Source organism: Trachypithecus francoisi, unplaced genomic scaffold (assembly GCF_009764315.1).
Source record: "Trachypithecus francoisi isolate TF-2019V2 unplaced genomic scaffold, Tfra_2.0 Lachesis_group10, whole genome shotgun sequence".
Taxonomy (NCBI): Eukaryota; Metazoa; Chordata; class Mammalia; order Primates; family Cercopithecidae; genus Trachypithecus; species Trachypithecus francoisi.
The window spans coordinates 36,057,113-36,082,358 of record NW_022681455.1 but is presented as its reverse complement, the minus strand read 5'-3'; the positions used below and the strand labels follow the sequence as shown (position 1 = coordinate 36,082,358).

The 25,246-nt window shown below is 40.1% G+C and overlaps 1 protein-coding gene and 1 pseudogene across 5 annotated transcripts in view; one reads left to right on the top strand and one right to left on the bottom strand.

Moving 5' to 3' along the window:
- The window catches only part of MAPK14 (mitogen-activated protein kinase 14), an 86,823-nt gene that overhangs the window by 12,851 nt on the left and 48,726 nt on the right, over positions 1-25,246 (bottom strand). For 4 of the 5 annotated variants that reach the window (XM_033216955.1, XM_033216960.1, XM_033216958.1 and 1 more), the window contains 3 exons: positions 23,996-24,110; positions 23,344-23,415; positions 3,303-3,382 (listed from right to left, as the gene is read on the bottom strand). In XM_033216955.1, the coding sequence (XP_033072846.1) occupies positions 3,303-3,382; positions 23,344-23,415; positions 23,996-24,110 (267 nt within the window). The remainder of the gene's footprint in view (positions 1-3,302; positions 3,383-23,343; positions 23,416-23,995; positions 24,111-25,246) is intronic. The other variant, XM_033216957.1, reaches the window with a different exon arrangement.
- On the top strand, positions 6,250-7,130 carry LOC117088274 (annotated as a pseudogene).

Here is a 25,246-nt window from a genome sequence, read left to right as displayed (position 1 = left end):
TATAGGCACATATGTAAGCTGTACTACAACTTCTCTCTTTTAACTGTTCCATCAATGTTAATACAACTCGCCCTCTTCTAAAATCTAAGAACTCTTTATCATGTTCCTACTAAGAGCAGAAGTGAGATTTTAAAAATCTTCAATGTAATTCAATAAACCCCTTTTCTAGTCCTTTTCTTGTTAACTACTAATTCCCTCATTCAGGTGAAGCGTCATCTTCAATAAGCACCATGGCCAAGCAATTTTACTTCTTTGTGGCTTTCCCAAGTAATTTTTCTACTTTAGCTCATCCTCTGAACTGAACGCCCTAGTGGTCAGATGACTTAGCAGTAATCTGTTTAAGGCTGGCCACGGGGAAAGAGCTCGAGCCATGTGCTCCACATTGCCTTTCACGCTCCCTAAGCCCCAAGACAGGCCAGTAAATTCCAAAAGAGGTATTAATTACACTTTGATTTGTGGTCCTTTTAAGAAACGTACCAGATCCACACCAGATGATGGAATTCTTTATTTTGTTAGGAGTTTAGGAAACAGAATTTAGAGTTACCTTTAACAAATCACATAACAAATGACACTTTTCATGCCAAGGGAAGTAACAAAAAGGGGCCACAAAGTAAACCAGCAATAGCAATATACCAGTTGGGTCTTAAAATGTAAAAATCCTCCACTTCTCCTTCCTTTCTGTGAACAATACCTGGCCTGCGCATTTTCTGTCTTTGTCTCCTTTAGTCAAAGAGGTTATTGTTTTATATCCCCTTTCTGTCAAGAGGTTAGAAAGATTCTATTTCTGGAGGAAAATATGAATGAGTCAGGTCTTTGCTTTTTTTATCTAATTTAATTAATTAGTTTATTTATTTTTAAAGACAAGGTCTTGCTCTGTCACCCAGGCTGGAGTGCAGTGCACGATCACCACTTCCTGCAGCCTCAAACTCCTGGCCTCAAGTGACCCTCCTGCCTCAGTCTCCCAAAGTGCTTTGAGAACAAATGTGAGCCACTGTGCCCAGTCTGCTTTTGATTTCTTAATATGATTTTCTTGTTCTTTCACTGATTATTACAAATACTGGGACATTAACCAAATGAATTCTCTTTCCTTGGCCTCCATCACAACCCATTTATACCTTTTCCTGTGGCTCATCCTAATAGGTTCTCAATCCATTACTGCATTCTCTTACTCAGCATTCAATTTCTTCATAATTATTGGCATTGCTACTTCACTACTTTTCAGGAGAATGAAAATAGCTGTTGGCTTTCTATTTTCTGCATTCCTTCACTAATGTCTTTTTTAATTTTTAAAATTTTTTAAATCTCTGAACAATTTTACTCACCTGGCCTTATTTTTCCATTATGTTACCATAAGATAACCAGGTACTTGGGCCGTGTCGTGAACATGAAATTAATCTTGTCTACCCCTTAGGATGTTTAAACTACTTTTATCCACTTGCCCCAATTATGTAGGAAAAAACAAACAAAAAAAACTTTCTTATTCTTACACTCAATATAATATTATTTGAGTTAAGTTCTGTATTCTGGTACTCAATTTCAGTAGAGCTGTTGAAATATATAATGTGCCTCATTTCACAGAGGGACCTCCACTATTAGGCTGTGCACCTAGTGTTTCTTTCTTAAAAATAAGTGATGGATTAATGAGAGATAAATACTATTGACTATTTTACCTAGACTTTGGTTTGAATTCCTTGTGACTAATAGCACATATCTATAGGGCAGATGGTTGGGATCGAAGAGAAGACTAAGAAAGGGCTGCTAGGAATCACTCTCAGGAAGGAAATGAATTTGCGTGGTCTCATTAGCACTATTTATTAATTGAGCTCCTTCCCAGCCCTCCCTCTGCCCTTAGGGCCTCTTACTGTAAGACAGTGTTTCTAAGAAAAAACATAAAAAAAAAAAAAAGTACTGTCCTTTCTAAGCATCGTCTGATATCTTTGATTCACTCTAATCCAGCTTCTATATACCATAAAGGGGGAAAAAATACCTCTTTAGGTTGACATTGTGGTAACACTGACAATGACTTCCACGATTATAGTTTGGATCATGTTATCCAGCATCTGGGATCTGTACTCAGCTCTGCCACGTGACTCAGTGCATGACGTGGAAAAGTCACTGCCTTTCTGGGCCTTTGCTTCTTTATCTTAAATAAGTAAATGAAACAAAATTCAGAGTGGAGGTTCAGAAATACACTGGGCTTTGGCATCCTTTCAAGAAATGTACTGGATACATACCAGATGATGGTATTCTTTATTTTGTCAGGAAGGTGAATGAATGCTTCCAACTCACCTACTTATGCCTGCCTCAAGCTACCCAGCAGTCTTCTCAACTAGGCAAAGGTCCCCTTCAGTCATAAATGTTGGGAGGAGAATCCAGGAAGGCATAACTGGAGCTTGGCTCCATAGCTCATTTTTTCTTTTGTTCAACTGCCTGGCAGCAGATTGAGGGAAAAAGGAAAAAAAACTGGGCTTTCATGGCTTCTCTCATGCCTCTGGCCCAAGAAAATGACCAAAAGCAGGAAATCACAGCAAAAGTAAGCCAGAGTCACATTCCCATGGCTTCTGTCTAAGTCCCTGCTTAGAAGCAAGAAAGCACTAGCTCCAAACTCTGTCTCGGGTTATTTAACTTATAATTACAAGGCAATAGGAGGAAAATTTATAACCACATTCCTGTGGATCTGAGGTATCAAGAGTGGAGTTGTTTCTTCTGAGTGGGGCCTAGGGACTGGGTAGAAAGGTCCCTCTGTTGGGAACGAACATTTTACATAGAATATATGAGTATCTATTCTAAAACAATAAAAAATAACTTATGGTAAGGGGCAACGGTGTGCAGACAATGTACATTTTATTCTTTTAGTGATTAAGTTGGACTAAATACATAGTGAAGCTCATGCGCTGAGAACAAACACCAGAAACAGTGAAAAGAGCTCTAGAGCATACGTGAAACTTCTGAGAAAGATGAAAGTCAGAGCTTGAGGACAGAGACACACATTTTGCATTAATCTCTTGGAATGAATTAGAATCTCAAATCTCATTGCTTTACTGGGATACTATTGCCTAATAGAGGCTCCCATGATCTTAGTGTGTACCCAGATAGAGAATAAAACACACTTGTGCATGCAAGCAGGCACACATGCGTGCACGCACACACACACTCACACTATCTTATACCTCACTCATCTTGGAAGTCAGCACACAAAGGGTATGTGTGCTTACAAACACACCCAGGTCAAAGTACAGATTGGTAGAAGGCAAGTGGCAGAGGCTCCCAACAGGGCAGATAATTACAAAGCATCAACTCACAGACTCTGAGGAGATTTTCTTCAAAAGCTCAGCCCCTGGGGTTCCAACGAGTCTTAAAATGAGCTTCAACTGATCAATATCTAATGGTGGACCATAAAGGAAAATGTTGGGACGAAATAAAAATGAAAAACAAACAATGACAAACAAAACAAAAACAAACAAAACACCCCGAGAACAAAAATGAAACACCCCAAACCTAGCCAACACGGTGAATCCCTCTAGGTCAAGGTTCCCGCAGGATGATCACTTCACGTAGGACATGCTCCTCCTGTACAAAGATTCAAAATGCTACCACACACGTATCCACTTTATATTCATTTCGTGCATGTGTCAACAGCATGTATCAGTAAAGTGAGGCAACGTTAGGTGGTTCTTAGCTGCCAAAGACAGCAGGTGAAAACACAAGAGCTTCACTCAGTTTACACTGCCCTCTTCATCTGCCATCAAAGTGTCAGTAATCAGTCCAGGAAAAGAGCACTGGTAATTAGAGGGCCACAGATAAGGAAAAAAGCAACAGAGCACAGGAGCTAGGGATGTACAAGTCTATTTATGAATATTCTCCTAAATGTGACCTAAAGAGTTTGTGATATGACAGTGGAAGGCCTGTGAGACCCCAAAGCCTGACCACTGGAGCACACCCTCTGGGAAGCCTCGCCTCTCACACTGGCTACAGTAGGCAGAGCACGATGAGGGAGAGTCGCCAGCAGAGGGCGCACTCCCACCGCATGTTCCTTCAGGAGCGCCATGAGAACGCAAACACAGGCAGTTTCAACCTTATAAAATGCAAATGAACAATGCTTAACAAATTCCACACATCCCAAAGGGTCTAAATAATAGGCCACAGTGCTAAAACTTTTATCCTGGTAGCCAACACTTCAATGTATACTCAGAATGTATGTGCGTGTGTTAACCAGAAGACAAAAATTTCCATTTGTTCTCATTGCTTTTTGTCTTACCTAAAACGGAAGTTAAAAAGGGGGGAAAATACTATAAAATAGCTTTTAATATTTTCTCTGAAAATGTGAACAGATTATCCACGTTTATACTGACTGACATTCCACGGAGGGAGAAGGGGAGGATGACTGTCTTCTGACCCATCAGGTTTTTCACACGACTAAATCCTCTTGGCCTCAGGTCTCAGCTTCAACTTCACCTCCTCAGGGAGGCCTCCCCTCAACACTCTATATACATAACAACCTCCCCCCAATTCCTTCTCAGCATCATGCTTGATAACATCATAGTGCTTATCACAGTCTAGAATTACTTTGTTTGCTTACTGTCTGCCCCCTGTACTGGTCTACAGCTCTGTGAGGACAGGGGCCACTCTGCCTCTTCACCATGTATCCTCAGCCTAACATCTGGTACGTGATGGGTAGTCAAAATATTTGAGGAAAAGGTAGAGCAGGATGAAAGAAATTTTTGCTTATGGTTATACATATAAAGACAACATAACAACACTTAAAATCAGCAGTCTCTATAAGCCACAGGTGCCTACGTTATAGGAATAACTTATGCAGTAATTTGACATCTTGTCTTTTACTTTCTTTTAGATATGAAATCAGCTTAAATGGAAGAAAATTCTAGGCTGGAGTCAGCAACCCCAATCTCTTCCTGTTTTATATATAAAGTTTTATTAGAACACAGCCATGTCCATTCATTTATGTACAGTCTATAGGTGTTTCCAATTACAACAAGCACAGTTACCATATGGTTCCCAAGCCTAAAATATTAACGACCTGGCCCTTTCAGAAAAGGTGTGCCAAACCCCATCCTAAACCCAAACAACTTGTGTTCTTTAGCAAGCAAAACAAACTAGAAACAAGTCCACTCACGTAAGTTATTTCTAAATTAAGAGTAACAGGGAATTCTGCCATCTGCAAATGGTAAAAATCAGTGTGTTATAAAGGTTAAGATTTAAATACTGGCTTCTCAGTTCAAGATGTTGAGAAGATAAAAATTTTGAAGCATATGTTCATAGGACAGAGCAGGAGTGGGGGTGGGATGGATACTGCCTTGCTCTAAAATAATCAGATTAATTATATTACAATAGAAATCTGTAAAAAAAAATTCTTGCTGCTCTAAAATGACTCAATTTACAAAAATTTAGTTCCCTCACATTAACACTCTTCAGGAATATATTTAACTGGGTAGCCACCACAAGATAAAGTAAATCATATATGGGAAAAATTTCAACGACTTCATATCTCAAACAGGTGGCTTTACAATATATGCATCAAAAGTAATCTCTAAAATGAAGCTTTTGATATTGGTATTCTTAAGAGACTTCTGACTACTTACAGTGAGAGTCAATTTTTATACTCTCTCTAAGGAAGACAGGCTCTCTGAGCTATGAATTTCTCAACTACCTGAACTTCACCCCAACCTACCTGAAGAATATGCAATTTCCATTAGTCACAGTGGCTCATTACGTCAATGAGCTGGGAAACCCTCTCTCTCCCACCTCTGCTGGCATGAAACAGTATCAGGCCTGAAGAATCAGCCCCAGTTCCTCAGCCTCACATTCACAGCCGTCTGTGATTTGGCATCAAGCTTCTTTTCTGACTCTGGCTCAAACTATTATTCTTTAATGCACTCAATGCTTCAACTCACACCAGATATTCCAGGCACTTCTAAGCTTCCAAGTACTTATTTATGTAACTCATAAACCCGAACACCTCCCCTCCTCCCATCCTTCCAAGCCTTTCCTATTCCAAAAACTCTGCCATGAAGTCTTCTTGGATATATTGAGGTGGAATTAATTATCTACTTTTTTTTCAATAGCTTATCTATTATTCTAGTGTATTTATCACTCCATCTTATTTTATAATCAGGGACAAACAGTTGTTCAAGTAACTATTGTAACTCTCTTTCCACTGAGTCTGATCATTCTGGTTTTAAGGACAGGTACCATCCTGTCCCCAGCACCTTCCACAGAGCAGCTTGATAAATACTGGTTGACTTGAAAAGATGAGCCACGGCACATCCTTTCAGCACCTCGGTAGGCACCGGTGTCTCCAGCCGTGGCACTGGCACCTGCTGACACTGCTGCCTCTAGTAGTTCTTTCATTCTCTTCCCTTTGTCACCCCTACACCTTGGAGGTAAACTTCTCTCCTGATGGCTGTAAAGACTAGTTTGAAAAGGGAGAGCCAAGAACCAACTGAATCTTCTCAGAATGGAAACACTGTATTATTTTGGAGCAGTTAATTTCAGAAGGAAAATGGGTCAAGCTTGAAAAAACAATGTAGGTGGCTCCTACTGGTAAAACTGGAACTTGGGACTCAGTGAAACGTACAACCAGGAAAGAACAGATTGGTTATGATGTAGCGATCATCCCTGTGCTGCAGAGAACGCTTCACTAAGAGTGTATCATTCTGGTGAAACAGTCCTGACGGCCAACGGGTGGCTACTGCATAGAGTTCCCTGCAGGTCTCATAGATTATGGTGAAATCCCAGGAGCAGCTGCTCTTCGGGAGCTTGAAGAAGAAACTGGCTACTAGGGGGACACTGCCGAAAGTTCTCCAGTGGTCTGTATGGACCCAAGTTTGTCAAACTGTACCACACACATTGTGACAGTAATCATTAACAGAGATGATATAGAAAATCTAAGGCCCAAGCCAAAGCCAGGGGATGGAGAATTTGTGGAAGTCATTTCGTTACCCAAGAATGACCTGCTGCAGAGACTCGATGCTCTCGTAGCTGAAGAACATCTTACAGTGGATGCTAGAGTCTACTCCTAGGCTCTAGTGCTGAAACATGCAAATGTGAAGCCATTTGAAGTGCCCATCCTGAAATGTGAAGGCCAAAGACGGCACTGGCTATTTTTGTAAACGAGACTACCAGGCCTTCTTCACAAAGACTTGTATTCAACTTAGTTTAATGTAGATTTGAATTCGCTTTTTCGTAAAATAAGAGCAGCACAAAATGCAAAAAAAAAAAAAAAGAAAAGAAAAGATGAGCCATATATTATGCTTTTCAACTCAGTCCTACCCCACTGCCTTGCCCTCAAAACACAGAATGACCATACTCCATGGAAAAATACACAATGTAAAATAAAAACCTTAGTAGCTAAAAGCATTTGCATGAAGGAAGTTAAAACATGCAAACCTCACAAGAAATCACCTTGGGTTCTTCAAAAGTTGGCAAACCCACTGAAATACAGGCCAGTCTTCCAACAGTACCAGCTACTATAAGGCCACTATGATTTGTCCAGGCAGTTAAGACCAGAAGGAGCTTCACGTAGCCATATTAGCGGAGTAAAGCAAAACTTACCACATCATGACAATCAGTATTTCCACAGTGAGTCATCCTTTGTAATAGGTTTAGCCCTTTTTCTCTTAGGTAGAAAATATTTTTACTATTAGTTTAAAATGTGTTTTAACTGTAATGATCACAACATCAAAATTTAAATCATAAATCTCCTGAATCCTTCTAAAACAAATGAAGAAAAGAACAACTTAAGCCTAAGATTACTCTTTAGATCAAGTCATCTTTAACAGAAGCAACAGTCAGAATGAACAGGTAAAGAAAAAAAAAAAAAACTAAGTATAACAGGATATTTCTAGGCAAAGTAAAAGAGGGATATTCTAGTCGGTTCTAAGTGCTCCAGGCAACTCCTAAAAAACCTCCACAGACCAGAAAGTTGAAGATGAATAAAAGGACCAGTTGCAGGACCTACCTGCCATGAGCAGCAATTTTCAACGAAATAAATCCACATGGGGCAAAATGGAGCACTAACCTTTGGAAAGGTAGGAAACTTTCCTAGTGACAGACAGGATAGACGTGAGTAAGACTTAGCCTAGCTCCTTATCTTCCAGGTTGTCAAAACAGTCGTTTTCACTGTAACACAAAGAAAATGTCTTAAGGTACCCTTGGTTTATGGACAAATCTGAGGATTCTACCTTTTTCTGAGAAAATGTATTCTCAAGTCAGAGAGGAAAGGGCAAATAATCTAATAAAATATTTTTCTTCTTCAGCATTTATTAGGACACTTGCTTTTAGTGTTTTAAAGTGAAACTGCTTTTTAAAAATGACAGAACATCCAGGCTGGCCAACATGGCAAAACCCTGTCTCTACTAAAAATACAAAAATTAACAGGGCATGATGACGTGCGCCTGTAATCCCAGATACTCGGGAGGCTGAGGCAGGGAGAATCACTTGAACCCGGGAAGTGGAGGTTGCAGGGAGTCAAGACTGCGCCATTGCACTCCAGCCTGGGCGACAGAGGGAGACTCTGTCTCCAAAAAAAAAAAAAAAAAAAGAGAGACAGAGAGAATATTTGGCAGGGTGCAGTGGCCACACCTGTAATCCCAACACTTTGGCAGGCCAAGGCAGGCAAATCACTTGAGGTCTGGAGTTCTAGACCAGCCTGGCCAACATGATGAAACCCAATCTCTACCAAAAATACAAAAAATTAGCTGGGCGTGGTGGCGTGCGCCTGTAGTCCCAGGTACTTGGGAGGTTGAGGCAGGAGAACTGTTTGAACCTAGGAGGTGGAGGTTGCAGTGAGCCGAGATTGTGCCACTGCACTCCAGCTTGGGCGACCGAGCGAGACTCCATCTCAGGAAAAAAAAAAAAAAAAAAAAAAAGAATATTTGAAATCAATGACTGAAAGTCATGGGCAGATGTGAGAGAAGGGTCTCCAGAAACTTTAGCTCTACTGCCAGTATTTTAACTCACAAGCAGGACAGTATGAACAGAGGTGTTCATTATATTATTATTTGTCTACTAGTATGTCTGAAATATTTCAAAACATGTTTGCAAAAGAAATGAAAAAAAACAGAAGCAGCAAATTTAATACACTAAGAAAATTCCTATAGACCAGGGCAGCAACTGATGGTAAGTGGATTTTAACTCAGCTCCATTAACCCATAAGAGCACCATTTCTGTTAAAATTAAAGAAGGTTTTACACATAAAGGAAGTTTACTTGATTATGTAGAAAAGGAAAACAACAGCAAGCCAAGGCTGTGATCTCTGGTAGAAAACCAGTATTTGATGAATAACAGGGCTATGAAACTTTCTCTCTTCCTTAAGCTGCAGAGTGTTAAGTGTCGATAACAGAATTTTCTAAGTGGCTCATTCATTTCAAGATCTATGGTATTTGAAGTAAGTTAGTACTATACCTGAAGAGACATTCTGTATCCTCCCTCCTTTCTAGTACAAAGTTCTGTCAGCTGTGTCCACTTGAGATCCCTAGTCAACTAGGCTTTTAAGAAAGGGCTTCATTCTTTAAAAAATACTACTACTATTATTAGGCCAGATGGAAGGGGTTCTGCAATGTCACAAACAAGAATTTCTAATCCGATAACACATAATTGGCTTTAAGACAAAAATGAGTATTTCTTTTCTTTTTTTTTTTTTTTGAGACGGAGTCTTGCTCTGTCACCCGGGCTGGAGTGCGGTGGCCGGATCTCAGCTCACTGCAAGCTCCGCCTCTCGGGTTCATGCCATTCTCCTGCCTCAGCCTCCGGAGTAGCTGGGACTACAGGCGCCCACCACCTCGCCCGGCTAGTTTTTTGTATTTTTAGTAGAGACGGGGTTTCACCGGGTTAGCCAGGATGGTCTTGATCTCCTGACCTCGTGATCCACCCGTCTCGGCCTCCCAAAGTGCTGGGATTACAGGCTTGAGCCACCGCGCCCGGCCAAGTATTTCTTATATTTTTTTAAAAATTAAATTAAAATTCTGAGATACATATACAGCATGTGCAGGTTACATAGGTAAATACGTGGCATGGTAGCTTGCTCCACCTGTCAATCCATCACCTAGGTGTTAAGCCCCGCATGCATTAGCTATTTATCCTGACCCCCGCCACCTGACCCCTACTCCACCCCACCCCACCAACAGGCCCCAGTGTGTGGTGTTCTCCTCCATGTGTCCATGTGTTCTCATTGTTCAGCTCCCACTTGTGAGAACATGCAGTGTTTGGCTTTTTGAGGAAAATGGCTTCAAGCTCCATCAGTGTCCCTGCAAAGGGCACGATCTCATTCCTTTTTATGGCTGTATAGTATTCCATGGTGTATATGTACCAGTCCATCACTGATGGGCATTTGGGTTGATTCCATGTCTTTGCTATTGTGAATACTGTTGCAGTCAATGTACACATGCATGTATCTTTGTAACAGAATGATTTATATTCCTTTGGGTATATACCCAGTAATGGGATTGCTGGGTTAAACGTTATTTCTGATTCTAGGTCTTTGAGGATTTCACCACAATGTCTTCCATAATGGTTGAACTAATTTTCATTCCCACCAACAGTGTAAATGTTCCTATTTCTCCATAGTCTCACCAGCATCTGTTGTTTCTTGACTTTTTAATAATCACCATTATGACTAGCATGAGATAGTATCTCATTGTGGTTTCCATTTGCATTTCTCTAATGGTCAGTGATGCTGAGCTTTTTTTCAGGGTTGTTGGCTGCATAAATGTCTTCTTTTGAGAAGTGTCTGTTCATGTCCTTTGCCAACTTTTTTTTTTTTTTTTTTTGAGACAGAGTCTTGCTCTGTCACCCAGGCTGGAACACAGTGGTGTGATCTCGGCTCACTGCAAGCTCCGCCTCCCGGGTTCATGCCATGCCCCAGCCTCCTGAGTAGCTGGGAGCACAGGCGCGCACCACCACGCCTGGCAAATTTTTTGCATTTTTAGTAGAGATGGGGTTTCACTGTGTTAGCCAGGATGGTCTTGATCTTCTGACCTCGTGATCCCTGCCTTGGCCTCCCAAAGTGCTGGGATTACAGGCATGAGCCACCATGCCTGGCCCTTTGCCAACTTTTTAATGGGTTTTTTTTTCTTGTAAGTTTGTTTAAGTTCCTTGTAGATTCTGGGTATCAGACTTTTGTCAGATGGATAGATCACAAAAATTGTCTCCCATTCTGTAGGTTGTCTGTTCACTCATGACAGTTTCTTTTGCTGTGCAGAAGACCATTTGTCAGTTTTTGCTTTTGTTGTTTTCATCATGAAATTTTTGCCCATGACTATGTCCTTAATGATATTGCCTAGATTTTCTTCTAGGGTTTTTATAGTTTTGGGTTCTACATTTAAGTCTTTAATTCATCTTGAGTTAATTTTTGTATAAGGTGGATGGAAGGTGTCCAGTTTCAATTTTCTGCATATGGCTAGCCAGTTCTCCCAGCACCATTTATGAAATAGGGAATCCTTTCCCCATTGCTTGTTTTTGTCAGCTTTATTGAAGATCAGATGGTTGCAGATGTGCAGTTTTATTTCTGAGATCTCTATTCTGTTCCACTGGTCTGTCTGTTTTTGTACTAGTACCATGCTGTCTTGGTTACTGTAGCCTTGTAGTATAGTTCAAAGTCGGTAGTGTGATGCCTCCACATTTGTTCTTTTTGCTTAGGACTGTTTGGGCTACATGCCCTCTTTTTTGGTTCCATATGAATTTTAAAGTGTTTTTCTAATTCTGTGAAGAATGTCAATGGTAGTTTAATGGGAACAGCATTGAATCTATAAATTACTTTGGGCAATATGGCCATTTTCATGACACTGATTCTTCCTATCCATGAGCACAGAATGTTGTTCCATTTGTTTGTGTCCTCTCTGATTTCCTTCAGCAGTGGTTTGTAGTTCTCCTTGAAGAGGTCCTTCACTTCCCTTGTTATTAATAGCTATAGTCCTGCATATGTTATTCTCTTTTAGCAGTTGCGAATAAGAGTTCATTCATGATTTGGCTCTCTGCTTGTCTATTGTTGGTGTACAGGAATAGTTGTGATTTTTGCACTTTGATTTTGTATCCTGAGACTTTGCTGAAGTTCCTTATCAGCTTAAGAAGCTTTTGGTCTGAGACAACAAGGTTTTTTAGATATAGGATCATGTCACCTGCAAACAGAGTTTGACTTCCTCTCTTCCCATTTGAACACCCACCCTTCCTTCCTTTCTTCCTTCCTTCCTTCCTTCCCTCCCTCCTTCTTCTTCTTCTCTCTCTCTCTCTCTTTCTTTCTTTCTTTTGCCTGATTGCCCTGGCCAGAATTTCCAACACTATGTTGAATAGGAGTGGGGAGAGAGGGCATCCTTGTGCCAGTTTTGAAGGGGAATGCTTCCAGCTTTTGCCTATTCAGTAAGATACTGGCTGTGGGTTTGTCTTAAATGACAATTGAGGTATGTTCCATTAATACGTAGTTTACTGAGAGTTTTTAACATGAAGAGATGTTGAATTTTATTAAAGGCCTTTTCTGCATCCATTGAGATAATCACGTGGTTTTTGTCTTTAGTTCTGTTTATGTGATGAATTATGGTTATTGATTTACCTATGTTAAAACAGCCTTGCATCCCAGGGATGAAGCTGACTTGATCGTGGTGGATGGATAAGCTTTTGACGTGCTGCTGGATTCGGTTTGCCAGTATTTTACTGAGGATTTTTGCATCAATGTTCATCAGGGATATTGGCCTGAAGTTTTCTTTTTCTGCTGTATCTCTGGCAGGCTCTGGTATTGAGAGAACACTGGCCTCATAAAATGAGTCACAGGGGAGTCCCTCCTTTTTGTATGTTTGGAATAGTTTCAGAAGAAATGTACCAGCTCTTCTCTGTACCTGTGGTAGAATTTGGCTGTAAATCTGTCTGGTCCTGGGCTTTTCTTGCTTGGTAGGTTATGTATTACTGCCTCAATTTGAGAATTTGTTATTGGTAGATTCAACGTTTTCTTGGTTCAGTCTTGGGAGATCACATGTGTCCAGGAATTTATCCATTTCTTCTAGATTTTCTAGTTTATTTGCATAGAGGTGTTTATAGTATTCTCTGATGGTTGTTCATATTTCTGTGGGGTCAGTGGCGATATCCCCTTTATCATCTTTATTGTGTCTATTTGATTCTTCCTTCTTTTCATTATTCTAGCTGGAAGTCTTATTTTATTTTCAAAAGAACAGCTCCTGGAGTCACTGATTTTTTGGGAAGGGTTTTTTGTGTCTCTGTCTCCTTCAGTTCCCCTCTGATCTTGGTTATTTCTTATCCTCTGCTAGCTTTGGGGTTTGTTTGCTCTTGGTTCTCTAGTTCTTTTAGCTGTGATGTTAGGGTATCAATTTGAGATCTTTTTACTTTCTGATGTGGGCATTTAGTGCTATAAACTTCCCTTTTTTAAATTATACTTTAAGTTCTAGGGTACATGTGCACAACGTGCAGGTTTGTTACATATGTATACATGTGCCATGTTGGTGTGCTGCACCCATTAACTCATCATTTACATTAGGTGTATCTCCTAATGCTATCCCTCTTTTTTTTTGAGACAGAGTCTCACTCTGCCACCCAGGCTGGAGTACAGTGGCGCAATCTCAGCTTGCTGCAAGCTCCGCCTCCTGGGTTCAGGCCATTCTCCTGCCTCAGCCTCATGAGCAGCTGGGACTACAGGCGCCTGCCACCACGCCCGGCTAATTTTGTTTTTTGTATTTTTAGTAGAGACGGGGTTTCACCGTGTTAGCCAGGATGGTCTCGATCTCCTGACCTTGTGATCCACCCGCCTCAGCCTCCCAAAGTGCTGGGATTACAGGCGTAAGCCATCGTGCCCAGCCCTGCTATCCCTCTTAACACTGCTTTAGCTGTGTCCTAGAGATTCTGGTATGTTGTCTCTTTGTTCTCATTGGTTTCAAAGAACTTCTTGATTTCCGCCTTAATTTCATTATTTATCCAAGAGTCATTCAGGAGCAGATTGTCCAATTTCCATGTAATTGTGTGGTTTTGAGTTGGTTTCTTAATCTTGAGTTATAATTTGATTGTGCTGTGGTCTGAGAGGCTGTTTGTTGTATTTTCAGTTCTTTTGCAGTTACTGAGGAGTGTTTTACTTCCAATTATGTGATCAATTTCAGCCTAAGTTTGATGTGCTGCCGAGAAGAATGCATATTCTGTTGTTTCTGGATGGAGAGTTCTGTAGATATCTATCAGGTCCAGAGTTCAAGTGGAGTTCAAGTCCTGAATATCCCTGTTAATTTTCTGTCTCGATGATCTATCTAATATTGACAGTGGGGTATTAAAGTCTCATATTTTTATTGTATGGGAGTCTAAATCTCTTTGTAGATCTCTAAGAACTTGGTTTATAAATCTGGGTGCTCCTGTATTGGGTGCATATATATTTAGGATAGTTAGCTTTTCTTGTTGAATTGAACTCTTTACCACTATGTAATGCCCTTCTTTGTCTTTTTTGATATTTGCTGGTTCAAAGTCTGTTTTGTCAGAAAATAGGATTGCAACTCCTGCTTTTATCTGCTTTCCATTTGCTTGGTGAATTTTCCTCCATCCCTTTATTTTGAGCCTTTTGTATGTCTTTGCGTTAGATGGGTCTCTTGAATACAACAGCATACTGATGGGTCATGACTCGTTATCCAGCTTGCCATTCTGTTTTTTTTAATTGGGGCATTTAGTCCATTGACATTTAAGGTTAAAATTTTTTATGTGTGAATTTGATCCCATCATCATGATGCTAGCTGGTTATTTTGCAGACTTGTTAAGGTAGTTGCTTCATAGTGTCATTGGTCAAAGAAACAGTGTGTTTTTGGAGTGGCCAGTAAAGTTTTCCTTTCCATATTTAGTGCTTCCTTCAGGAGCTCTTGCAAGGCAGGCCTGGTGGTGATGAATTCCCTTAGCATTTGCTCGTCTAAAAAGGATTTTATTTCTCCTTCAACCATGAAGCTTAGTTTGGCCAGATATGAAATTCTGGGTTGGAAATTCTTTAAGAATGTTGAATACTGGTCCCCAATCTCTTCTGGCTTGTAGGGTTTTTGCTGAGGTCCACTGTTAGTCTGATGGGCTTCCCTTTGTAGGTGACCTAGCCTTTCTCTCTGGCTGCCCTTAGTATTTTTTCCTCCATTTCAACCTTGGAGAATCTGATGATTATATGTCTTGGGGTTGATCTTCTTATGGGGTAACTTACTGGGGTTCTCTAGGGATTTCCTGATTTGAATGTTGGCCTGTCTTGCTAGGTTGGGGAAGTTCTCCTGGATGATATCCTGAAGTGTGTTTTCCAATTTGGTTGCATTCTCCCCAACTCTTCCAGGTACCCCTATTATTCTCAGGTTCAGTCTTTTTACATAATCCCATAGTTCTCAGAGGTTTTGTTCATTCCCTTTCCTTTTTCTCTAATCTTGTCAGCAAGATAGTCTTCAAGCTCTGAAATTCTTTCCTCCACTTGGTCTATTTGGCTATTGATACTTGTGGTTGCATTATGAAGTTCTGATGTTGTGTTCTTCAGCTCCATCATTTATGTTCCTTTCTAAACTGGTTATTCTGGTTAACAGCTCCTGCAATGTTTTATTATGGTGCTTAGCTTCTTTGTATTGGGTTAGAACATGCTCTTCTAGCTCAGTGAATTTCATTATTATCCACCTTCTGAAGAATTGAATTTTGTCAATTCATCCATCTCAGCCTCAGCCCATATCTGTGCCCTTGCCAGAGAGGGGCAATCATTTGGAGGAAAAGAAACACTCTGGCGTTTTGAGTTTCAGTGTTTTTTCATTGATTCTTTCTCATCTTCATGAGTTTATCTAGCTTTGATCGTTGAGGCTGCTAATCTTTAGAGGGGTTTTGGTGGGGACCTTTTTGTTGATGTTGTTGTTGCTTTCCATTTGTTTTGCTTTTAATAGTCAGGCCCCTCTTCCATAGGGCTGCTGCAATTTGCTGGGGGTCCACTTCAGACTCTATTTTCCTGGGTCCCTCCTGTACCTGGAGGTGTCACCAGTGGAGACTGCAGAACAGCAAAGATGGCTGCCCGTTCCCTCCTCTGGGAGCTCCGTCCCAGAGGGGCAACAACCTGACGCCAGTGGGCACGCTCTTGTATAAGGTGTTTGGCGACCCCTTGTTGGAGGGGTCTCATCCATTCAAGAGGCACGGGCCCACTTAACCAAGCACTCTGGCTGCCCCTTGGTGGAGGGGGTGTGCTATGCTGGGGGGAATCCCAGTCATCCAGATTGCCTGGATTCCTCGGAGCCAGAAAGGGGAAAGACTAAGTCTGCTGATCTGTGGAGACCATGGCCACCCCTCCCACCAGGGGCTCCATCCCAGGGAGATTAGAATTCTGTCTGTAAACCCCTGGCTGGAGTTGCTGAAATTCTTGCAGAGAGGCCCCACCCCGTGAAGGAGTATGAGTCAGGGTTCAGCCTAAAGAGTCAGTCTGGCCATGACCTGCCACCACCACTGTAGGGTCTGCACTGTGGGAAATTCCTTCTGGGTCCCAATCGCCCAGTCTCTCCAGCACCAGCAGGTGAAAATGGCAAACTGGAGCTACAGTGATGACAGCAACCCCTCCCCCAAGGAACTCAGTAGTCTTACGTAGTCTCCAGTCAAGAGGCCACCAAGAATTTACACAGCTCTGTGCTTGGGACCCAAGGCCCTGGTGGCATGTGCTCATGAGGGGGATCTCCTGATTCACAGGTTGCACAGATCCTTGGAAAAAGCATGATTTCCTGGGCAGGGTAGCACAATCACTCACCACCTCCCTTGGCTGGGGGTAGGAGTTCCCCTTGCCCTTTGCAGCTCCCAGGTGGGCTGTCACTCCACCTGCTTTTCCTCACTCTCCATGGGTCATGCCAATCACCTAGTCACTCCCATTGAGAGAAGCTAAAGACCTCAGCTGCTGGTGCAGGATTCACTCACCGTTTTCGTTCTTCTTGTTGGGAGCCTCTGACTGCAGTATTTCTTGTATCTTTAAAGGAAATCCGGAATTACTAACAACCAGTACCAAAATAATCTTTCAAGAAGGAGACTAATTATAAAACCCAAGAAAAAGTAGAACAGGAAGACAACTTGAAGAGATCTAAAAATGCATAAACCATTACCACTAGCCATGTGTAATTAAGTTTAAATGTAATTTAAATAAAATTTTAATGACATTTAAAATTCAGATAAAAATACTCAGAAGACTTTGAACAGAAGGTGATAGGATCTGGATGTTTTGTCCCCTCCAAATATGTTGAAATGTGATCCCAAATGTTGGAGGTGGGCCTGATTGAAGGTGCTAGGGTCTTGGATCCCTCATGAATGGCTTGGTGCCCTCCTCACATTAATGAGTGAGTTATCATTCTATTAGTTCATGCAAATGCTGGTTGTTTAAAGAAGTCTGGTATCTTTCTTGCTCCTTCCTTTGACATGTGACATGCCTATTCCCCCACCACAACTGAAAGCTTCCTGAGGTCCTGACCAGAAGCAGATGATGGCACTATGCTTCTTTTACAGCTGTGCAACTGTGAGCCAAATAAACCTCTTTTCTTGATAAATTACCTAGTCTCAAGTATTCTTTTACAGCAATGTGAAATGGACTACCAAAGAAGAGAACTTCCCCAACATGATAAAGGGCATTTATGAAAAACCAATAGCTAATATCACACTCAATGGGAAGAGACTGACAGCTTTCCCCCTAAGACAGGAACAAGACAAGGATGCCTACTTTCACTGCTGCTATTCAGCATTGTAGTGGAAGTTCTAGACAGAGCCATTACATTAGATAAGAGAAAGAATTAAAAGCATCTAAATTGGAAAGGAAGAAATAAAACTATCTCTGTTTGCAGATGACATGACCCTATATATAAAAAATTCCAAAGAATCTAGAAGAAAGCTGCAGAGCTAATAAATAAATTGAGCAAATTTGCAGGGTGTACGATCAACAATCAAAAATTAATTTTGTTTCTATATACCAACAAGGAACACATCAAAGAAATTCCATTTATAATCACAGCAAAAAGAATAAAATACCTAGAAAAAAATTTAACCAAGGTGAAAGACTTTACAACTGAAAACTATAAAACACTACTGAAACAAAATTAAAGACTTAAATAAATGGAAAGAGATCCTGTGTTCATGAACAGGATGACTTAATAGTGGTTAAGATGTCAATATCACTTAAAGTGATCTAAAAATTTCACACAATCCCTATCAAAATTCTAAAGCCTTTTTTTTTTTTGCAGAAATAGAAATGCCAATTGTTAAATTTATATGGAATTACAAGGGACCCAGAATAGTCAAAGCAATCTTGAAAAAGAAGAACAAAGCTGGAAGACTCATACTTCCTGATTTCAAAGCTTACTATAAAGCTACAGTGATCAAAATAGTGTGGTATTGCCATAAGGATAGATATACAAACCAATAGAATAGGATTGACAGTACAGAATTAAACCCACACATGTATTGCTAATTATATATACCAAATTTCTAAGAAACAGGTAAAAGGTGAATGAAACCAAAAACAAAGGAGAAATCCTAGGGTACCACGTTGATTCAATGGGGGAAGTAATAGTTGCTTTATGGTGCTAGAATAACTGGACTTCCAGATGCAAAAGAATGAAGTTGGGCCCTACCTCACATCATCTATAAAAATTCAAAATGGATCAAAGACCCAAGTATAAGAGCTAAATCCTATTATATTCCTAGTAGTTACAAAACTCTTAGTAGAAAACATAGGGGCAAATTCTTCATGACCTTGAATTTGGCAATATAGTCTACAACATGACATCAAAAAAGCATGAGCAATGAAAGAAAAAAAAATTGGAACTTTATCAAAATTAAAAATGTTTCGTGTACCAAACGACATTGTCAAGAAAGTGAAAAGACAACCCACAAAATACATGAAAATACTTGCAGATCATGTATCTGATAAGGGTCCAAGATATATAAAGAACTACCACTCAACAACAAAAAGACAAACAACCCAATTAAGAATAGGCAAAAGACTTGAATAGACATTTCTCCAAAGAAGATATACAAATGGCCAATAAGCAGATGAAAAGATGCCCAAAATCGTTAGTCATGAGAGAAATGCAAATCAAAACCACAACGAGATACTACTTTGTAACTACTAGGATGGCTATTAAAAAAAAAAAAAAAGAACAAGTGTGGAGATACGGGAATCCTCATACATTGCTGGTGGGCATTTAAAATGGTGCAGCCACTATGGAAAAGAGTTTGGTGCTCTTCAGAAAGTTAAACATATGACGCAACAATTCTACTCCTAGGTGCATAACCAAAAGAATCAAAAGCAGGGACTCAAACAGATGCTTGTATGACAATGTTCACTGCAGCATTATTCACAAAGCCAAAGGTAAAAACAACCCAACTGTCTACCAACAGATGAACAGGTTAACAAAATGTGGGATATATTAAATACTTACAATGGAATAGTATTCTGATACATGATACATCATGGAAGCACCATGAAAACATTATACTAAGTGAAATAATCCAGACACAAAAGGACAAATATACTATAATATGATTCTACTTCTATGAAATATCTAGAATAAGCAAATTCACAGAGAGAACAGAGGTTACCAGAGAGGAGAATGGGAAGTTACTGTTTCATGGGCTGAGTGTTTCCATCTGTGGTGATGAAAAAATTCTGGAAATAGATAGTAGTCGTGATTGTAAATCATGAATGTAATTAATGCCACTAAATTGTATACTTAAAATGGTTAAAATGGGGCCGGGCACAGTGGTTCACACCTGTAATCCAGCAATTTGGGAGGCCAAGGTGGGCGGATCACTTGAGGCCAGGAGTTTGAGACCAGCCTGGCCAACACGGTGAAACCCCGTCTCTACTAAAGATACAAAAATTAGCCAGGCATAGTGGTACACACCTGTAATCCCAACTATTTGGTAGGCTGAGGCAGGAGAATCGCTTGAGCCTGGGAGGCAGAGGTTGTAGTGAGCCAAGATCATGCCACCACACTCCAGCCTGGGCAACAGAGCAAGACTGTCTCAAAAAAAACAAAAAAGGTTAAAATGGTAAATTTTATGTTATATACATTTAACCACAAAAATATTTTCAATTCAATTTCCAAGTTAAACTAGCTACATTTCTTTTTTTCTTCTCCACAACAATGTTACTGCTCATCACTAGCTGCATTTCAATTGCTTAATAACTAGCCATAGGCAGCTGGTGCCTACAACCACCACATTGGATAGTACAGATATAAAACATTTGCAATACCACAAAAGTTCTAGTACCTAGTTCTTATTTACAAGCCAAAATCACCAATTCCAAATGCAAAATGATCAATAAATAAGGAAAACAGGGAGAAAACTGGACACTCAAACAATGAGTACCTTCCAGAACAAGCTTTTCTAACCCAGGGCCTGCGGGCTGCATGTGGCCCAGGATGGCTTTGGATGCAGCCCATCACAAATTTGTAAACTTTCTGAAAACATTATGAGTTTCTTTTTGCAATTTTTTTTAAGCTCATCGGCTATCATTAGTGTATTTTATGTGTGGCCCATGTGGCCCAGGGAAGCCAGAAGATTGGACACCCCTGCTCTAGAGGTGCATTTAAAAATCATAAATAAGTGGCAGTTGCATGTCTTTCAGGCTGAAGGAAGAGGGTATGAGGCCAATACATTCTCCAAAGGTTTTGAAAAGAGGAGTTCTACAAATTTGAAGAAGAGCAAAGAACAGAATATTAGAAAAGAAATTGTGGCCTGCGTGACCGGTAGCTTTGGATTATATTCTCTGGGTCTTGGTTTCCTCATCTATTAAACAGGCGATTCAACTAGATGTTTTCTAATTAACTTTCTGATCTCATTGGTGCTTTTTAAAAAAAATGAATAAAGATTACTAACATCTTCAAGATCTGCCAAGATTAAACTAAAATTCAACTGGGTTAAACTCTAGTTGTACTCAACACTAGCTGCAAACTAGAAGACTGTGCTTTGACCCACGACAACAAAATGGAGTCTTTAGGGTGGTGCCAAGGCATCTAGAGTTGTTAAAAGCTCTGCAAAGTGATTTTGACACACTATGAGGGTTAAGAACCACTATGCTGGAACACAAGTGACTGTATAGTTCAGGCAGGAAAAGATAATGGGAAACATTTTCCTCTTTTCTTCTTGTCAGGCAATCGAAGCTATATATACACAGATGGCAACTTACAAGAGAAAGGTTAAGTATATTACAAATAAAAATCCTTTGAATTCGACTTTTACAATCCAGGAGAGAACATCTGTCTGAAAAAGAGCCAAGTAGAATAGAAACAATAAATAACTAAAACCAAAATTTTGAAATGAATTCTCACACATTAAAAAATGAATCCCCTATTAATAAGTTGAAACACTAGGTTGTTTATCTAAAGTTCACAGAAGAAAAAGACGTAAGCACAAAGAGAAGATTTCCTACGGGCAGAAAGTTAGCATTTAAAAGGGTCAGGGAATAGACAGGTGTCTGTGAGACCGGACCACAAAGGTGCAAGACCCACATTGCTTTGAAAACTTTTTAACATTAGTCTGCCAAGGAGAGCCATCCTTTTCTACCTATCACAGAATTAAAAACAAAACAAAACATTAATGATTCACAGGTAGATAATAAAGTGGGAGGGTGAAGGGGTAATCTGTTTTGCAAGGTCATTACTGAAGATGATGGCTAACATTTACTGGCAGGCTCGTCTCAGTACTTTCCAGTTACTATCTGGCTGAATTCTTATGACAATCTTGTGAGTATGTATGATTATTATCATTTTACAGTTAAGGAAACTGAGAGACATAGAGGTTAGAAAACTTGCTCAAAGTTACACAGCAAGAAATAAAAGAGCTAAGATCTAAACCCAGGAAGTCTGGCTCCAGAGCATGTGCTTAACCTGTATGTTATACTGTTTTTCCCTCTCTGCCACCCTGTATGTCTATACCGGCATGGAGGTCTGCGACTGACTGAATGGTAGCTGGAGATTCAGACACAAGAAGAGGAAGGGGAGGGGGGAACAGAGAATAGCATCAGGACAGCAGCTACTCCAGAGGACAAACCAAGGATGGGACTCTGAGATATGTACCTGAGGAAAGGGGGAAGTATAAATTTTCCCTAATTCTCTTACCTTGGACTGTAATATATATACACCAAATTTCTGAGAAAAAGATACAAGGTGAATGAAACAAAGGACAAAGGAGAAATACTAGGTATTCAACTAACTTAAAATCCAGAGGTAGGGAGTAATAAGGTAAGCTATGTACAGGGAGACTGCATTCTGTATCAATCCTAATATTCAGAGAAAGAAACAGCTTTACCTGAGAAATAGAGGATTTTTCAGTTCATAATGCAAGTACATTCTCTCTAGCAGAAGACAGTTAGAACACATGGGCAGATATCACAAACATCACAGCCATTATAGAAGTACATCCCAAACTGTAAGCAAGTGAACTGACATTCTGGTTTATAAACTCAATGAGTTTATTTAGGTAAGGGACTAAAACGACTTTTAGATCTCTAGGCATAATAGATCAGAGGTAACTGTAGCATGTCTAACAGCCCAACCAAAACCAACTGAAGGCTAGTTAATTCTATACAAAAAAAAAAAAAATCCCTAAAACTAATTCTAGACATATATTTTAACATTCTTTCTCACCTAAACATCTTCCATAAGTAGAACTGATAAGAGTTCCAACAAACCACATTTCTCATGACATTATTACTAAACAATGAAACAAGCATACTACAGATAGGAAAGGAGCTAAAATAAAGGGGCTATAATAAACCATAAACTAGACAATAAGTCTTGGAGTAAATTAGGGTTTGGCTGCAATCTGGGAAAAAGTTGTGCTGGAAAAACAAAAGTACATTACATGGTAACCTTTCCACTTCTTGCTTTTAAACTCTTTGTTGTCAAACAACAAACATAACAAGTAAGCAGTATATCATTGCAGGTACCAAACATAGCCTTTTTAATACACAAAACAAACATACTAGCAAGATGTCCTTCATTTAGAAACAGGTATCTTGTGCTCATTAAGTGTTTATACAAGTAAGACTAAACCTGTCACTGGGATCTGGAGTTTCTCATGAGTATGCTCAGGTCTCAGAACCGCTGTGGGATGATTAATAAGGGATTGCTGCAAAAAGAAGACAGATTTGATGGGTTTTTCAACTTATGAGGAATTTTTCCAACTCACAAAAGTAAACTGAAGCCTCTTTCTTGGCAAGACAAGCTACTCAGTAAGAAGAAAAACTTCATAATGCATTATCTAGACTATAAAAGCAAAAAACTGAGAGCCTTCCCTAGAGATAAGTAAAAGGAGTATATATCCATGGACATTGGAATACAAATAAGAAACAAGAATCCAAAACTTTTTAAAGGATACGGTCTGTGCCAGGAAACAATGTTCTTCCAGTCAACAGCTCGGCCATTATGCATCCCACTGACCAAATATCAACTGGGAAAATTAAAGAGAAATAAAAGTACATGCAACGTCACTGTTACTATTCTTGGCAACAATGGCAACAAATGAAACCGTAACTAGGGGTAAAATATTCAAATTACTATTTAAGACATCTGAGGCTCAACAATCACAGTCATTTTTACAGAAATAAATAGCTTACTAAGATCACCTGACTAATGGACTATTCCAAGGTACGGTAAGTCAAAACATACTTAAGAGAAATAAGCTGTTTAAAAAGGGGCAAGTTTCGTATTAGCAGAATGGTAGATTCTTCCAAGTAACATTGAGGGGTTAAAATTATGGACTCATTGTCTTTAGGTATAAGTACTCAGAGAATATATTCAAAATCTAAATAAATAAAAACCCAATTGCTAAATCACAAGATTTAAAGGCTGTGTATAAAACCCCACTTCCCCATCTGAGGAAGTGAAATATTTTTATTTGTAGGCTTTAAAAGGATCACTGAGGGAAGAAAAGATATTTCTTCCCACTCCCACCATCTCTACTTCTGAGAATCCCAAATGCATCCAACATGGAATTAAATAAGGCCCTAAATAACCAAGGCAAGTAATACCTGTCTGGTTGTAATGCATCCAGTTCAGCATGATCTCAGGAGCCCTGTACCACCTAGTGGCCACGTAGCCTGTCATTTCATCATCTGTGTGCCGAGCCAGTCCAAAATCCAGAATCTAAAGGGCAGAAGGGGAACAGACAAACTGCTAAGACTGAGAAACAGGCAGGGGAAACAAACAAACAAACAAATAAACTTCTGCCGCCTTATTAAAAAGGAGAACAAAATAGCACTTTCATAAAGAGATTTCCTGGTCCATGCTTAGAATGTATGGGAAATACACAGCAGGAACTTAAACTGACATTACAAAAAGCAAAACAAAAATGTCACTCCTAGGTATTTAATCAAGTGCAATGAGAACTTACGTCCATACAGAGGTTTGGACATAAATATTCAGTTTTACATAGCCTCAAACTCAAGCAAATGTCCATCAGCAGGTGGACAGATTTTAAAATTCTGATATGTTCATAAAACAAAATACTATTACCAATAAAAGGAAGAAACCACTGACACACACATAACCGAATCATTACACAAAGCAAAGGTCAGACACACAAAAATACACACTATATGATTCCATTTACATGAAACTCCAGAAAAGATAACCCTAATCTATAGTGTTAGAAGCAGATGCATAGTTGCCTGGAGCCAGAATTAGGGGTGGAGGGGTAGGGATTGACTAGACTAGGAAGGGACACAATAAACTTTTTCTTTTTCTTTTCTTTTTTTTTTTTTTTTTGAGACAGGAGTCTCACTCTGTCACCCAGTCTGGGGTGCAGTGGCACAATTTCAGCTCACTGCAAGCTCTGCCTTCCTGGGTTCATGCCATTCTCCTGCCTCAGCCTCCTGAGTAGCTGGGACTCCAGGTGCCTGCCACCACGCCAAGCTAAATTTTTATATTTTTAGCGGAGACGAGGTTTCACCGTGTTGGCCAAGATGGTCTCTATCTCCTGACCTCGTGATCCACCCGCCTCGGCCTCCCAAAGTGCTGGGATTACACACATGAACCACTGTGCCTGGCCATAAACTTTTTAAAGTAATCCAAATGTTCTTGGCTGGGAGCAGTGGCTCACACCTGTAATCCCAGCACTCTCAGAGGCCGAAGCAGGTGGATCATGAGGTCAGGAGATCGACACCATCCTAGCCAACATAGTGAAATCCATCTCCACTAAAAATACAAAAATTAGCCAGGTGTGACGGCATGCACCTGTAATCCCCACCATCCTAGCCAACATGGTGAAATCCCATCTCCAC